At 38.7% G+C, this 18,482-nt stretch overlaps 1 protein-coding gene across 1 annotated transcript in view; it reads left to right on the top strand.

The window, feature by feature from the left end:
• Positions 1 to 18,482, top strand: part of kif26ab (kinesin family member 26Ab) — a 104,026-nt gene that overhangs the window by 67,190 nt on the left and 18,354 nt on the right. The window contains exons 5-6 of the mRNA XM_073826597.1: positions 14,028 to 14,211; positions 17,349 to 17,558. Of these exons, the coding sequence (XP_073682698.1) occupies positions 14,028 to 14,211; positions 17,349 to 17,558 (394 nt within the window). The remainder of the gene's footprint in view (positions 1 to 14,027; positions 14,212 to 17,348; positions 17,559 to 18,482) is intronic.

The following is an 18,482-nucleotide window of genomic DNA, read 5'->3' on the forward strand; positions in this document are numbered from 1 at the left end:
TACTATCTTCATTTTGTGGCTTTCCAGAGCTTTACCCCAGGGGCTCGGGTTTGAACACTGCAACTCATTAAATAACAAAAAACCCTGGCCATGTTTATGGCTTCTGTTCTGCTTCCCCACCGTGGCTAAACCACAACAAGCCAAGCCTGGATTAGCTGCACATCCTGTCTCTTCATAGATGCTATTGAGGGGGTAATTCAGGAACAGCAAAAAGACAACAATGCTTGTCTCGTTTACTCACTTGCCCCCTCTTGAAAATGCTTTAGCGGCCTTTTTTCATGCACTGTAAACAGAATCATGCTCTTTTCTTTGCTGTTGGTATTATTAAAGGTGGTAGGCTTGACTTTGTGGACACGTTTGCTGGTACTTTGATTTTTGTTTTACTGTTTTATGAGCCACAAAACCAGCACAGGATGCAGGAACTGAAGCGTTAGTACCTAGCTGCTAGCTAAGCATGCTAGTGAATGTACAATAGGCCACAAACCCACAACAAACACTTGATAAATAGATAATGTTTGCTAAATAGATTACTAGAATACTAGTCTTAGTAGTTAAAGTTAAAGACACACTTGACTGACTTTCTCATGATCGCAGAAACCTTTTGAGCAAAAGGCTAATGTTCAAAAGGATATTTCACCCAAAAACATCACCCAAACCCATAAGACCTTCGTTCATCTTTGGAACACAAATTAAAATATTTTAGATGAAATCCAAGAGCTTTCTGACCCTGCTTAGACAGCAACGCAACTGACATGTTCAAGGCCCAGAAAGGTAGTAAGGACATTGTTAAAGCCCCACTAAGTAACTTTTTTTTACCTTAAAATAATGTTTCCGAACTCATGTCAGTGGTTCATCAACTCATAACAGGGTGAAACGGCACTTTCGTATTCACTTTGCGACCCTCTATCAGCCATAACAGCACTATGTAAGTTTGGGTCGTCGGGTCGCGGTTTTGTAGTTCAAATGATACTACAAATGCGACTTGCTTCACGGCAGGCTTCACTAAAGGTTTTCATACTTTTATAATGTCATACAACATACTCTACCTTGTCACTGGACATCGTTATTTCCAAAGCCGGTCCTGGATAGCATTTCAAACAAATAACGTGCATGTGACACGACGGTAGGCTAAATTATTTACGACAGCGGTAATGGACAATTCCGCTTCTAACCTGTAGAGGGAGCATTGAGGGAAAAGTTACTTAGTGGGGCTTTAAAATAATCCATGTCACATCAGTGGTTCAACCTTAATTTTATGATGCTACAAGAAAACTTTCTGTGCACAAAGAAGACAAAAATAATGTTCATTGCTGTCTATGCAGGGTCAGAAATCCCTTTGATTTAATCAAAATATCTTAAATTGTGTTCTGAAGATAAACAAAGGTCTTACAGATTTGGAACAACATGAGGGTGAATAATTCATGACAGAATTTTAATTTTTGGGTGAACTATTCATTTAAATCAAGGCTCTTTAACTTAACAAATATCAGGCGGTGTGCACACCCCTGCTGAAAACAAACAAAAAAAAAAAACAGCCAAAACCAGCCTAGGCTGGTCTTAGCTGGTTAAAGCTGGAAGTAGCTGTTTTTAGCTGGTCTCCCAGCATGGTCAGACTGGTTTTAGCTGTTGGTCCTCCAGCCCGACCAGCTAAGACCAGCCTGACCAGCCTGGCCAAACTGGGGAAGTGGCCAGAACCCCTCTAAAACCAGCCAACAAGCCTAGGCTGGTTTTAGCTGTTTTTTCAGCAGGGACATCAGCAGACTGTACTAATAACGGAAGTTATGTCATGAAAATTGCCTGTGAGCCTGAGGGGTACACAGACAAAAGTATATTTGATCTTAACCTTAATCCAGGGGTGTCCAATCCTGCTTCTGTAGGGCCACTGTCCTGCAGAGTTTAGGTCCAAACCTAATTAAACACACCTGGACCAACTAATTAAGGATCTTCAGGATCACTAGGCAGGTGTGTTGGAGCTAAATTCTGCAGGAAAGTGGCCCTTCAGGAGCAGAATTGGACACCTCTGCCCTATCCAAATACACAGAATAAGTTTATCAAGGTGTTCAATGCAGGTGTTCAAAATTACTTGCCAATTACAGGCAGGTGGGTTAGATTGGGATTGGTACTAAACTCTGTGGGACACAGGCCCTCCAGGACCTCCAGGAGATGTTAGTTTTGTATCATATGTATGAACATCTTGGGAAAAAATAACATTTTAATGTTAAGCTGCTAAAAATAACCTTAATCCAGTCTATGTTGGTTAGCTAGTCTTACCTCAGGGGTGTCCAAACTCGGTCCTGGAGGACCACTGTCCTGCAGAGTTTAGCTCCTACTTGCCACAACGCACCTGCTTGGAAGTTTCTAATAGGGGCCTATGCCTAGTAAGACCCTGATTAGCTTGTTCAGGTGTGTTTAATTTGGGTTGGAGCTAAAAATCTGCAGGGCAGTGGCCTTCCAGGACTGAGTTTGGACGCCCTTGTCTCCCCTGGTCTTCCATTTTGGCTAAGCTGATGTTTAGCCTTGTGGCCAGCTGGTCTCATAGCCTGACCAGCTGAAAAGTGCCTGAATCTAGAGCCAGTCAACAGTGCAGCCTGACCAGTCTGGGAGACCAACAAGGATGAGCAAACCAGTTTGCATAGGAACTCTTTCAATAATGTTTGAACCCCATGATGCATCTCAGCAAGTTAACTTGAGAAAAGTCTAGCATGCAGAACTATTTGCAAAAGACCTCAATGGTTTTAAATTAATTTTGAATAAGTCAGCCAGCTAATTGTTGTAGCACATTGTATTTGCACTGTCCAATTCGTGCAATGTAAACGTTAATGCAATTACGAATTTACTTGCAAATATAAACATTAGTCTAAAGAATCACAGCTTTTCCCAGTACAAGGATTCGTGGAGACTTCTTGTCCTTTTTTTCTTTTTAATTAGAACATTTTCAATTTAGATTCAGACTGCTTCATTTATTTGGGTTTGGCAGGGGATTTCCACCCTGGGCCTGCCGAGGGAACGAGACAATCCCTAGCTGAGCCTGGCCCGACTCGAGCGATCATTTTTCAATGTGCTACTCTCAGGCTCGAAATGATTTACCTCCATTCAGACAGCCGCTGACTGGCTCCCAGCCAAAATACAAAGACCAGACTGATCACTCGAGCACTCTCACTATCTACCTTTGAGACGACTCTCTCTCTCTCTCTCTCTCTCTCTCTCTCTCTCACTTTCTGGACGTGTTCTGTCTCTCTTCTCTCTCGGGAGGTCCTCACCCTCTTTCTTTTTTAATTTCCATCTCATTTTCTGATTTTTGGCTCTCTGGTTTTTCACCTCTATGTCTCATACTCAACCTCCCCTCCCTTCCGTCTCTCCATATATTTCTGTCCTTCGCTGTCCACACATTGGATACAATTTTATGCTTTTTACTCCCCTTCCACCTTGTCCTTTGTCCCTACTTTTCTTGATTTTCACACTCTTGTGTTCTCTTTTATGCATCTTTGGATCTTTCATTGTTGTGTGGATAACCATTATTATTATTTTTAATCTTCTTGGCACTTGTTGGAAATATTAACTTCTTTAATTTATTTATACAAATTAATATCTATGGACAACATTTTGGCATGCTGTCAGTTACATTTAGTTTATAATAATAATTAATAATTATAAATGTATTTAACAATTGTGACCAGGCCAGTTTTGATAGCATATATTCTCTCCACAAGGGGGACTAAGAAACTCTACAGCCCATCTGATCTCAATATGCAGTAGCCCATCACTTTACACATCTCAATGACTTATGGTTATTATGAGCTACTCTACATTATGATTAGGCTATATTTTACAGTAGTAGCGCAACGAACAGCCAAAGCTGCCCTGTGGTGATCTCCGTATTGACATAATGCTCCAATTTGCTCTCATGTACTCTCTGTTTTAATGAAGGATAATGTTACCGGGTGACTGACGCCTCAGGTCATAAGTGCTCTAAGGAAGTGTTTAGTAATGAAGGGTTGAGAGCAGCCCCCCTTTCCCACTGCTTACAACAAAATAATATCTGCCACGTCAATCTAATTATTCCAGTTTATTCTTTTCTTACTTTGTACTTCGTACCTCCTGTAGATTGAGATTTTTGCTTTGCACTTATGATTTAAACTTTAGCACTGAAGCATAATGTGAGAGTCAGTGTTCAGCTGCAGACCAACATCACTTTTAAAAATTTCTCACATATTCTTTCTGGCTTTCATTCTGTCACAACACTGTTTCTTACTTCCGTGGGAAAGAAACTTAAGACTGCTGGTTACTGTACAGCCAACTCCATATGTCTTTGGTTATTTAAAGAAATCCTGTCTCACATGTCTTATGTTGCATCTGTGGTTCTTATTATGGCTAGGATCAACTTTTAAACAGTAGCAATTAGGTTAGCATTCTATAGTTCTGCTACATAGTAGCATTCTTTTGTCAAACCAAACTTTCTTGCTTGTGATGCAAATGGATATTAGGAGAATCTCTCTATTTAATGTATGTAGATAGGAACATGGGACAATCGTGGGTCACTTTCATTGTATGGAAAGGAGCAGCTTGAACATTCTGCTAAACATCTTCCTTTTGCTATAAATTTAGTTGGGAAGGAACTTTGGGCGGATTAATTATGACAAAAAGAAGTCTGACTACTTGAAAACTCAACATGCACGTGCAAACTTTCTTACTGTACTGCAAACTGTTGAAATAGCTTGATGAATCTTGTTGGATGCTGAAAGCTCTCTCTGTGACGCATGGGTTTCTACTCTTAGCCTTTTGACCGGATTACTAAATCTTGTTTCGGGCCGGTTGCTGTGGGTGAAAGAGTATGACATCATCTTTCAATGTCCATGAAGTAATGTCATAATGCCTTAATCATAGGAAGAGGTTAAGCCTTGATTGGCACATTCATTATTTCAATAAATGATTAAGGACTTAATGTACATGCATTGATATAAAAGAGAAGAGACTGCCTATGACCAGTTTCCCAATACTAATCATCATACTGGATATGTTTTGTCTCTGATTTCAAAACTGGTTGTTTCTCATTGAATGTTCTCAACATCTACTATGATCCCAGAGCATTGAATGCCATACTTTTAGATTTGATAACTCATATCATCCATAAAAGGATAAAAAACACATTTGTTTTTTTGTAAACAACCTGCTGATCTTACAGTGATGGATGACAGTTGGACATACCGGTATGGAAACATTAATGTAGTCGGATATCACTCACTGTGATCCATAGTGTCCGGAGCTTTGTTATCCTTTGTCAAGAGAAAGAAAAAAGACCTTGTTACTATAAAAGAAACGTCAAGGATGGTAAATAGGGCCAACATGGCAATTAGCTACAAAGGCTATCTGGCCGAAGAGAAAGACAGGCAGAAATCCTTACAACAAGCTAATGGCTCCACAGGCTAATGACTCAGTCGGCTTGAGGAATTCCTCTTTCTAATTTGACAAAAGCTGAAAGGCAGAGAAGGCTGTCTGCAAAGATTATTGACAACAAGCCAAATGGTTTGGCTCTCACAACAGTAGATAAGCAAGCCAGGCATGATACGTGCATTGGTTCACACATCCACACACTCTCAAAATCCCCTTCCTCAGCCCCCAACCCTGTGTCCACACACACACACTCAAATTCATTCTGATTTCAACAGAAGCTCAACGCACCTTTTATATCACTTGACAACCATTTATTTTAGCCATTTGTACATGTTTCCATGCTGTTTGTTGCAGAGAGTTGGAGAAACTGATTGCTCTTGTCTTTCTTGAGTACTGGAACAGCATGTATTGTACAAAGGATTTTTTTACTATCAGTTAATATCTACAACTCCTGTCAAAAAATGCATAGTAATACTTTTCAAAAAAGGTTCATTAGTAAATGTTACTAATACATTTACTTATATACATTCAGTAATACATCATTAAAGTCACAAGTTGTTTAGTTAATGACTGTATTTCTATTAACTAACATTAACAAAGATGAATAAATAGTGTAATGTATTGTTTATTGTTCGTTCATGTTAGTTGATTTTTTCTTATTATAATATATATATATATATTGTATTAAATTTTTAATGTATTAAACATAAAGAAGTGAAATATGTGACCCTGGACCACAAAATCTTAATTAGCAAAACTTTATTTTATGCCAAAAACCATTAGGATATTAAGTAAAGAGCATGTTCCATGAAGATATTTAGTAAATTTCCTACTGTATACTGTATATCAAAACTTAATTTTTGATAATATGCATTGCTACGAACTTCATTTGGACAAGATTCTAGATTTTTAAATAGTTGTATCTCGGCCAAATATTGTCCTATCATAACAAACCATAAATCAATGGAAAGCTTAGTTTTGCAGCTTTGAGTAATGTATCAACCTCAATTTCAAGAAATTGACTCTTATGACTGGTTTTGTTATGACATATGTATGTGTGTGTGTGTGTACAATTAAACTTTGTTTTAATTAAGAAAACAAATCAGGTGTTCAGAACATTCTAGTGGTATTTTATTATTAATTTGAGTGAAAATCTTTTTAGTTTCAGAGCATTTAAAATTTAGTTTTGCCTTTTGTCTTACAAATCAGTGCTTTTGTGGGCTGCTCTCAGCAGTTTTTTTCTTTTTTTTTTTTTTTTTTTTCTCACACCAGAGAACATCTTTCCAGCAAGACAGATTTTCCCTTTAAAGCGTTATCAGAGTACATAATTTCAGTCATCTAGTCTGTGCACCTAGGGAGCTGTGATTGTGCCCGTCTCTTGACTAGCAGTGGGCGGCAGTGGGAGTCTGAGCTCTGTGTTGATATGTAGGGCAGTGTGTTAGGGGGGTGCTGGTGGAGGTGGTGTGCAAGCCACACTTTAGACCGATGGAAAATGAGTCTCTCACAAACATTCTCTCTCCTTTTCTCTCTTTCTCTGTCTCACTCCTGCTTCTCAGCTCAAATTAGCAGTTTAGGGAATAGATTTCTCTCACATAAAGAGCTTAGACTTGTTCCAGCTGCTGCTTTCCCCCCTATCTTGCCCTTACCCACAGGCCAAGGGCATCTCTAAGCACTGTATGTGTCTGGAATATGATTTTAAAGTGGTGGTCGCCCATAGATGTTTGATTTTCTCTACACCTGAACACACACTACACTACGCCACACCTAGCATATGCTGTGTGCTTATTTCACGTCCGCGATAATTAATAGCTTTATCCCACCCGTCAGAGCAATTATGTTTGTCACAATGCAAACACTTAATGAGATTTTCAGCACACACAGAGACACAGGTGCAGGACGTGGACAAACACACTTCCTCGCGCCCTGTATTTTTCTTTTGTTAGCGGCGCTCGCTAAGGCTGATTTGAACAAACCCCTAACACTCAGTATTAACCTTCAGTGTGTGGCTCCTCCCATGTTGTTTATGGTACAGATGTGGATGATACCTCAAATTGTGCAGCTTGTTGAAAAGAAGTGTGCTATTACTGTTCTAAGTGATCAAACTTGTGATTAACTCTTAGCGGACAATAAATAGAGTGAAAAAAAATATACACATACTGAATGAGTAACTTGTGGAGATTTTGAGGCCAGAATATTGTAGAGACTTCTATGAACCACCTAACAATGCCTGAACAACCAGACAGAACAGCCTAGCAACCATAGCATTGCACTAAAAACCACTCAGAAGACCTTCACAACTGCACAGCAAAAAAAATAAAAAAATATATATATATACACACACACGCACACACACATGTTGGGTTTACATGTTTTATGGGGACATTCCATAGGCGTAATGGTTTTCATACTGTACAAACCTTATTTTCTATGGCCCTACACCTACCCTACACCTAAACCTAGCCCTCACAGGAGACTGTGCACACGTTTACTTCCTCAAAAAAACTCATTGTGCATGATTTATAAGCCTGTTTCCTCATGGGGACCTAAGAAATGTCCCCGCAAGGTCAAAATCTACTGGTATTACTATCCTTGTGGAGACATTTGGTCCCCACAACGTGATGAATACCAGGTACACATACACACATATACACACACACACACACACACACACACACACACACACACACAAACACGCACGCACGCACGCACACACACACACACACACACACACACACACACACACACACACACACACACACACACACACATATTCATTCATTTTAATACATACATAAAATTTTTACTTTTTTGAATTAATGAATGTATTAATTTTATTAATTTTTTTGATTTTTTTTTTTGTAAAATTCCTACTGTAAATGTATCAAAATATAATTTTTGATTAGTAATATGCATTGTTAAGAACCTAATTTGGACAACTTTAAAGGTGATTTTCTCAGTATTTTAATTTTTTTGCACCCTCAGATTCCAGATTTTCAAATAGATGTATCTCGGCCAAATTGCCCTATCCTAACAAAACATACATCAATAGAAAGCTTATTTACTAAGCTTTCATATTATATATACATCTCAGTTTTGTAAAATTTATGACTGGTTTTGTGGTCCAGGGTCACACACACACATATATATATATATATATATATTTATTTATTATTTAATACATTTCTCTGTTAAAATGAAAGAAGGAAAACATTTTATTAAAATTAATAAATATATATTTATTTTTGAATATTTGTTTGTTTATTCTAGATTACAAAGAACAATTCACAGAAATATTTTTTTCCCTTTTTTTTTTTTTAAAGAAGCACATAAAACACAGTCCTCTCTACACATAAAATATAAATAAATAATAATAATAATAATAATAATAATAATAAACACCTAAAGCAGATAGCACACACACACATTCTTCACTGGAAAAAAATGTTTTCCAAAACAATTAATTAATTTTTTAAACACACATAAAACTACACACTCTTCTCCACACACATACAAAACACCTAAAGCAGATACACACACATACATAGATAAACAGACAGGCATGCAGCACATACTAAGCAAATCTGTTTGAAGTCTGGGGTAGAATAAAAAAGAGACCCTTCACACATGAAGAATTCATGCAGTAAGGGGCATGTGTGTGTGCATGTGTGTGTATGTGTGAGAGGGTGAGTGAGTGAGAGAGAGCGGGAGAGCGAGCGAGCGAGTGTTCGCAAAGCTCTGATTCCTTTTCTGGCCGTGGGGAGTGAAAAGGGGCTGGACTGTGTGAAGAAAGAGAGAGGGAGGAATCGTGCGCGTGTGTGTTTGAGTGCAGGGCAGCTGCCAGCACTTCTCCGGCAGCAAGAAGTGAATCCCGACTCCTGGATTCCAGCCCCTCTCCTCTGCGAGACGGATAAAAAGAGGGATAGATGACAAAAAGGACCAGGATGGCTGACACAAGAAACGGACTAACTGACACAGAGTGTTCCAGGGAGAGAAAGCATTAAAGGCAAAGAGGTTTGGTGCTCCTGGATGGTGCAAAGAGGAATTAAATGACATGAACGTGAAGAAGAAAAGTTCTGGAGATAACGTAATGACTTTAAACTTCCATCACCTGCAGATGTTTGTGCACTGAGAATGGGCAGTGATCACTGGAGAACTAGTTGCGGTGACTTTTTAACTAGTTTGCTTTTCAACAGTGCTTTTTTGATGCCAAAATGTGGGTATGGACGCACAGACAGTATTGTTTTTTTGCAACCCGCCTGCGTTGTTCTGGCTATGAGTTGTGAGTACGTTAGATGATGGATTGGAAAGAAGTGTGAGTACTTTTAAAGCTTTTCTCTATGTGTGTTTTTGTGTATATGTGTGTGTGGGGGTTTTGACCCTTAGATGTCAGTTGCAACACACCCGTCTTAACGCCAGGAATTCTTGCTCCGTCCTCTGAGCTCACCTGCCAAACTCTACAAAGGCTGCTGTCTGATTGTTTATACATACTTGGGATATGGATTGCTCCTTGACTGCGGAACATGTCAAAGCATGTTTGTTTAGCGTAGCGTGTGCGTGCTGCAGTGAGCTTGAGCAGGTGGACAAGTAGAAAGTGCAAGCACATGGACGTGTGCTTTATAGCCGCTCTCCATTCATGAACTGAGCCAGGTTTTTTTTTTTTTTTTTTTTTTCGAGGGGATGGAGAGAGCGAAAGAGAGAGGGAGAGAGAGAAAGCATGTGCGCTTCAACAAGCAATTAATTTCAGCATTAGTGTACAGGTGTGCGTGCTGAGAATGCTTGAGGTGTTGGCGTGGATTTGTGAAGTGCTTTATTACTGTACAAGCATTCAATTGTAAACCTCCCCAACTTATCAACTGCATTTTTGGGGGGGCGGGTTCCCCCAAAAATTATATAAAATAACAAAATATTCATTCTGTTTATGCACTACAGATGTTTTTGAATGAAAATATCTGAACATCCCTAAAGTTTGTTTCTTTATATTTATTTATATAAATAAATGTTTTATTTTATTTCTATTCATAACATTTCTATCCAAACCAGTTCTAAATGTAAACTTATATTTGATATTTTATCAGATTTTTTTTTTGTTACATTCTTAAAAATAATTTTACAAGAGAAAGAAATGCATGTTATATTACACACACACACACACACACACACACACACACACACACACAACTTGATGTGTCTGATTCACTCTCTCTCTCTCTCTGTCTGTTGCTTTGTTTTTTTCTCATTCATTTCCATCTTTCAGTCATAATGCTTTCTGAATGCAGTGCTCACACATTTCGTTAATCCCTGTCTGTTTGTACACATGCAGGCACGCGCACACACACACACACACACACACACACACACACACACACACACACACACACACACACACACACACACTTGCATCCTCTTGTGGGCTGGTTGGTTCCCCGGGGAGGGGCCGCTGCTGTATTCCTCCTGGATGTTATAATTATTTCATCAGCCAGCGGTGTGTTCTCTGAGTGCGCTCTTGGGCTTGACGCGGAGGGCCGAACGGAGCTAGAGAAAAGAGGGGTGGGGCGGAGAAAATGGAGGGAGAAAAAAAAGAAAGGGAGGGGTTGTCACTTCTAGAGGTTTGGAGTGATGCAGTGAGGGTTAGAGAGAAAAAAAAAAAGGGTGTAGAATTGCCAGACATACTGGGGAACACACACATGAATGTCCAAAGGGCTGGTGCCTACACTAATGATCAGGGCTTGTGTGTCTCAAGACAGACATTTATTGTCAGAAGCACAGTCTATAATGCCCAGTTTTACTGACTGGGCATTATACTTTCCCTCTTTCCCTCTTGTTCTCTTGTGCATTCCCATCTCCTGACTTTCATTTGATTTGATCTTATCACAGGTTAGACAAACATTATTAGCACAACAATATTCTATAATTTCTGTAAATCCAAATCCATCACTTTTGCAGTGTAGGAGTAACTGAGAACATAATTTTATAGGCAAACTCTGGAGAAAAAAAATATTTGTGAGCAACAAAGTCATTTAGTGCAACCAATGTACCAAAAAAAATAAAATAAAAAAAGAATATAATATAATATAATGCGGTAAAACAATAAAAAACAAATAATTGTGTCACTGTCGGTACATCTACAGGCTAGTTCTGGGTGTAAAATATTGAGTGGTGTGACTCTCAAAAATATACTTATCTTTATGAAATAATAATTCATGATATTTTTTATCTTAATTTTTTTTCTTTAAAACATTCAAAATGAATTTAAAGTGAATTTAACTATTCACACAAGTAGATTACATACAAAGTCAATGCAAAGACACGAATTTGCACCAGGTGACGCGGTTGCTGTGAACTTGCAATATACCCCTCAATTTGAAGTTGAACTCAAGTGGAAAATTTGCATGATGTGTTGTCGCGCCAGCCAATCAGCAAAGAGCTTGTTTACGCTTTGACACTTCTAGTTGTATCAGAAAATGAAGGAGAGCATTACAAAATGGTTTTATTCATGCAAGTGACACTGAAAACACCCCATGAGTAATCAAAAGCGAAAACGCTTTTGGTGTGCGCACACATTTTACTTTATGGTTACACCACATGACATTTTAGAGTCAGTACATTTAAAGAAAAATGAAAATTAGCCCATTATTTACTCACCCTCCAGGCATCCCAGGTATATATGACATCCTTCTGTCAGATGAATCCAATCGGAGTTATATTAAAAATTATCCTGGCTCTTCCAAGCTTTATAATGGCGTGGGCAGGTGTTTCATCAGTCCAAAACAAGTCCAATAAAGCGCATCCATAATAAAAAGTGCCTCACACAGCTCTGGGGGTGTGAATAAAGGCCTCCTGTAGCGAATCGATGCATTTTTGTTAGACAAATATCCATATTTAAAATTTAATAATCACTTAATCTAGTTTGTGCCAAATGGTCATACACAGAAGCTGGTCATACACGTTGCACATGCGCCTGTAAGTCTAGCAAAAACTAACATTTGTTTACAGGTGAAAAGGAAGCAAAGTTTCCTTACTTTAGCAAAGGAAAACCAGTCTCCTCTTGGCTTATATCAAAATCCTGACCAGTTGGCGCAAGCTTGATTAAAGTGATTATTACGTTTTAAATATGGATACTTTTCATACAAAAATGCATCGATTTGCTACAGAAGGCCTTTATTCACCCTAGAGCCATGTGAGGCACTTTTTGTTATGGATGGATGCACTTTACTGGACTTATTTTGGACTGATGAAGAGAAACACCCATCCATGCCAACTCAGATTGGATTCGTCTGAAAGAATAAAGTCTTATACACCTAGGATGCCTGGAGGGTGAGTAAATAATTGGCTAATTTTAATTTTTTTTGGTGAACTAACCCTTCAAACGTTTTTTAACTGGTATAAAGGTTTTTCAAGACCTTATTTAATTGGTATACTAAGAAAACCTGTAGTTCACCTAATGGTCACACTATGTAGTCACATGTTTCGTGATGTGTTATTCTTCACTTCTTTTAAAAAATGTTCTTCACAAGGCATGAAAAAGGAACAGTGGGATGGCAATTACATTTGAGATCCAGTGTGCTGCTATAATGTGTGCTCTTAGAATAAGTATTGTTCAGAGTGTGATTTTCATTGTGCTTCATTTGTGGTTATTGCTGCATTTAGTGTGATCAGTCGGTCATGGTTAAAGACTGCTGCGGACAGCTTTCCTTTAGTTAGTTCTCCACTGTTACACTTCAGCCCAAGAGAACAGCCTTAATGCACCTCTTAATGTGAGCTAAGCCCCAAAACGTCACTTGATAGCCTTTGGTTTTTCACTCTCTCACTCCCAATCTTTCAATTTCCCTTAGATATACTCTTTCTTTTTTTTACGCTGTGATTTTAGCCATGAGTTCATTGAATCATAAAAACAATTGTAAAGTTCAGAATTATAATATAGCTTGTTGGGAATTGTAAAAGTCTTGCTGCTTGGGTAAAGGTCTTGACATTGCCATTCATACCACTTCATCTAATATTTCTGGTCTCACATAGATTTTTAGATTAATTTCCAGGCTGTAACTGGGTCACTGTAAAGCCAGACTTAGCAAATGGCTAATGTTAGGGCTAACTACAGGGCTGACCCCATTAGACTCAGGTTTACATTTTTAGAGGACATTTTTCAAGGGTTTCTGAGCACAGTGTGCCTATTTAGTTGTGAAAGAAAGAGGTGGAAGGCTGCCTGTGGAGAAAGAGGGAGTTGGTCTGTGTTTACTTTGGCAATGCGATAGGGGGCTTTTGACCTTTCAGGTCTGATTTTATAGCATTGAGTTTTAAATGTCAAGCTCTACCATTAAATCAATCAGGGAAAGACCAAAAATGACTTTCGGACGTACACCCCTCTGTTTGAATCACAAAGAATATTCTGAAACATGTAGGGTTCCTTGGAAAATGACTTTCGCTGTGGTGACAAAGGGGTTTGGCTTGATTTTAATGGAACCCCCTTTGACAGAGCAACTAGATTTGAGAGATTTCAGTTCATCGGCTTAAATAAACCTTTGTTTTTAATGCTAAAAATACTCCATTCTATGTCTTAGTACATTATATTGTGAACTGCATTCATTTGACTCAATATTATAAGCTCTTAATCTGTGTTTTATTTTTGTCTGTTGTCTCAGGGCTGCTCAGAAGCTGAATCTGTCATCCAAACGGAAGAAGCAGCAGCCGCCACTGGTATACCCCCAGGAGCCCTCCATCTACCCTACTAACTTTAGTGCTGTCCTCCAGTTTTCGCCTCCACCTGCTCCACCATGTCTGCTCAGGGCGGGGTCAAAGGCCAAGGAGAACCCTGGCATGGGCAAGGTCAGACAACCACACCACATCAAACGCTTTCTTCTTTTAACTTCACCATTTAGGTTGTAGATTGTACAAAAAGTTTGACATATTCAGCATCCATTATGCATTCAAACCCAGACAGAAAGCAACGGTTATTTTGCTGATGATGAACAGATTGTGTGTTTGGGATCCCGAATTAGGATCGTGGCCAACAGTAGGAAGTTATTGAGCATCTACACACCACCCCTCCTCATTGTCCAGAGGGTTTGTCTTTAGCACCATATTACAGTATATATATAGTGATGGAGAGGATTTGTTCCAGATTAGATGCCACCTGCTCTGAAAGATGATTGTAGAACATCATGCCAGAAGCTGCAGCCTGCTGAAATGATTGATAAGTACCCACTGAGAATGGACTCATTACATCCCAGCCTCACTAATGAGCTTCCTCTTCCTACTACTGCAAACGTGCATCTGATGCTGCCTGAATGGACTCCAGTTGTTGGCAGCTTTTGGGTGAACTATAAAAAGCTACAGGCATTAGAATAATGGCCCAGCCGTCTGTAACCATTTTGTTTGCACAATGACCAAATTGTCCAGAAGGATGCAAGACATGTGCTGTAATTCCAGCGGCTGTCATGCTCCAAAAATTGACAAAAACAACATCAAAGTGGATCTTATGACTCTTCAGAAGCCATTGCAGTAGATTTGTGTGAGGAACAAGCTAATAGAATTGTCGAAAATAGCTCCAATGGTGCTCTAATTGTCATTACTGATGTCAGTTTGGTGCCATTGGTTCTCATGTGTCTCATGACCACTTGTGACATGCCAGTTTAAATGAGCAAATGAAAAAGCCCTTAAAGTTGTGCAAAAAGTTGTGGATTAATACACCGCAAAGACTACCGCCAACTGGCACATACATTCTGCACCTGCATGAGAGGAAATAACACTCCATCAGTGTTGGGGAAGGTTACTTTTAAAAGTAATGCATTACAGTATTGCGTTATTCCCTAAAATGTAACTAATTGCATTAGTTACTTTTTATGGAAAGTAATGTTGCATTGCTTTTGCATTACTTTTTCTCATCTGGGCTTTGTTTATTTGTTGTTGGTTTATAATATAAAGACGGTATATTTTTCGCAAATGTACAGCACACCCAACGCCTCTGCACTTACTCACGATTTCTCTCAACATGGTGACCAGAGAGCTGCGAGTCAATACATGGTAAAACAAAATAACTGGCGTTACTCATTTAAAAAAGCGACTCTGATATTTTCTAATGCGTTACTTTACTAGTTACTTGAAAAAAGTAATCTGATAACAAAGCAACTCTTTGCTGACCATCTTGCTCACCAAAGAAAGATTTGATCAAAATCATCACACATGAGATGAATATGAAAAATAGAAGAGCCTTTATTGTACACCCTATTGACTTGTTTCCTTCTGGTGCACTAAGATGAACAGCCAATCAGAGTGATCTCCCTCACTAACAAGCTCAATCAGTGATTTAAAATGCTTAATCGTTTACAAAAACGCTGATGGCAGGTTGACTAATGCCAAACACATCTCAAAAACTAGTCTGACTTACAATGACAGGTTATACTTGTGTCACAGACTTTATATTTCGCCTGTTCCTCACAGAAAGCTATTGTATATGCTTTAAAACTTTCTGAAAAGTGTCCAGTAGTTGGCGGGAGATTTTGACACATCAAGATAATTACTCTTTGAAACTTGTGGGACATAATTTCTAGACCAGAGTTTAGGACATGTGAAGCCAGCAGCCACACTAGGGGGATCAAACTCTCCTCGCGTATCAAATTGCCAACAAATGTAAAACTCAAGCCCACATTTCTGTGGTGTCTGGGTGGCTGGTCCCATTCGGGGGCCAGTCATATATGGAAGCCTATTTCCAATGTCACGGCCGGCGTAATTCGTTCACCACGTGCACATGTCCATCAGTGTAATCGGCCCCTGTGGAGCGGTGAGGGGGAGTTCACGCCAGGCCGCCGCTGTGGCGCAGGCATGCCGCTTGGCCCCGGGTGCCGTGGAATAGGATCAGCAGTGCAGACATTGTTTCGTAGCACTGGAGCCCAAATGTTGTAATTATATCTCTGCTACAAATCACCCGTGGAATACTGTGGCTTTGTACAGCTCTGAATGCTGTATTAAGTGCATGAGGTTCTCTTACAGTATGTTTGTTTTGCTTTACTGTATTCGTGGCAAATGGTCTTAGCAGTGGACCGTGACGCAACCGTGACAATATGTGGTATTACCAAAGGGTGTCAATTTCTTAATGGCTGGTTTTGTTAGTTTACTCTGTGTGGTCAACAGTGATGATACGATAAAGTTATAACTCTTTCTCTTTCTTTCTCTCTTAAAATTAGTTGTTGTTGAAACGGTAACAGCTACTCCACAGTCCTAAGAGTTAAGGCCTATTAATTTATATAAAAAAAACATGCAAGGCATACAGACAATGACTCAAATAGACCTCTTCTATGATTAGTACGTTCTTAATTTCTAAATTAAAATCCATTGTAATATTTTTTGTGGAAAAGGGACAAATGGTTAATAAAACTGTCCTGATACCATATTGAAAGGGTGGAAAAATAAAGTGAATATCTTAAAAAGAAAACGTGTGACCAACAGTCATGGAAATAAAGTCAGGTTAATACAACTGTACCATATTGAAGGGAAAATAAAAAAATTAAAAAATAAAGGTAATAACTTAAAAAGAAAACTTGACTTTTTAGAAAAAAAAAAATAATATTTTAAACAACTTTCCCCCAAAGTCATGTGGTGCAACCAACACTCGTCATGTGGTGTGACTTATAAAAAAACAATGATTTTTATCAATTATTAATACATTGTTCACTCACATGGTTACAGAAAGTGTAAGGGAAATATGTCATTATTTTTTTTTTATTTGAGGTTACACCAAATAACATTTTACATTCAATTTACAGTGCATATATGAATTTGGCAGATGCTTTTATCACAAGAATTTTGAGAGTTTTGACTTTTTTCCCGTCAAAACTATATGAAACTAACATGAATACAAAGATTATATTCTACGAATTTGGCACGTGTTTTAAACTAGGTTCTCCCTCAATGGAATTCTCTTCTTCAGCGTATACTTAAATAGCATTGCTTTCTTCTCCTTCCAGGTCAAAGTGATGATGCGGATCTGTCCATCTCTGGGGATTGTGGATTCATCCGAGTCCATGTCCTTCCTGAAGGTGGACACTCGTAAGAAACAACTGACCCTCTACGATCCCTCTCTCAACACACAGCCCACCTCAGTGCATAGACGAGCAGTGCTGCCCGCCCCAAAGATGTTTGCCTTCGACGCTGTTTTTGCCCAAGATGCCTCTCAAGTAAGAGTCGCTGTGAAGATGTTATCATTTTGTTGGCATTTGCTTTTGAGCTTTGAAGTGAAACTATTTTGTTAGTGTTGAAAAGATATTTGAGAAGCACAAACACATTCTTTGCAGGGCAAGGGGCTTAATGTAAAAAGGCTTGTTTTGGTACACAACCGTTCTTCAAAGTATGAGCCCAACAGCTGTTTCTTTAAGTATAGAAAACAGATTGAATTCCTGACTCGCATATCTAGCAGCTCATTCACAGTTCATTATCTGTCCTCCAAAACTGCAATGCCATCCATCTTAAGATAAGTGGTTAACAAATGGCCACAACTAGGGAAGAGGAACTCTTCAAGACTCACAAAGTTGAGGATGATTAAGTGTAAACAATTTAGATGTGACACAGAGCCACTTCAAGACTTCAAGTTCTGCTGGAAAATATGTCTTAAGCAAAGACAGACAGGGACATTGTAGTGCCGTCTAAGATACCCTAGATCTTAGATGCATAATTTGGCCAAATTTGAAAGCCCAAAGTATACTTCATTATTAATCATGGTTTTACTACAAATACACCAAAAAAAAAAAAAAAAGTTACCTTCAAAAATTTTTTTCAAAATTTTTTTTTGTGTTACGCCAAAAAAACAAATAAATTGGGGTTACAGTCTGCTCTGTATGGAAGCCCGTTTCCGCCACTGAATTAAAAAAAAAAGAAGATAATTGCAACATTTTATCTCACAATTCTTTTTTTTCTAGGAATTGCGAGTTCACATCTTGCAATTCTGAGTTTTTCCTCAGAATTGTGAAATATAAGCTCGTAATTGTGAGTTATAAAGTCAGAATTGTGAGATAAACTTGCATTTCTAAGAAATGAACTCAAAATTGTGTAATATAAACTCACAATTGTGAGTTTATGTCTTGCAGTTGCCTTTATCTCAGAAT

Source organism: Garra rufa, chromosome 21 (assembly GCF_049309525.1).
Source record: "Garra rufa chromosome 21, GarRuf1.0, whole genome shotgun sequence".
NCBI classification, from domain to species: Eukaryota; Metazoa; Chordata; class Actinopteri; order Cypriniformes; family Cyprinidae; genus Garra; species Garra rufa.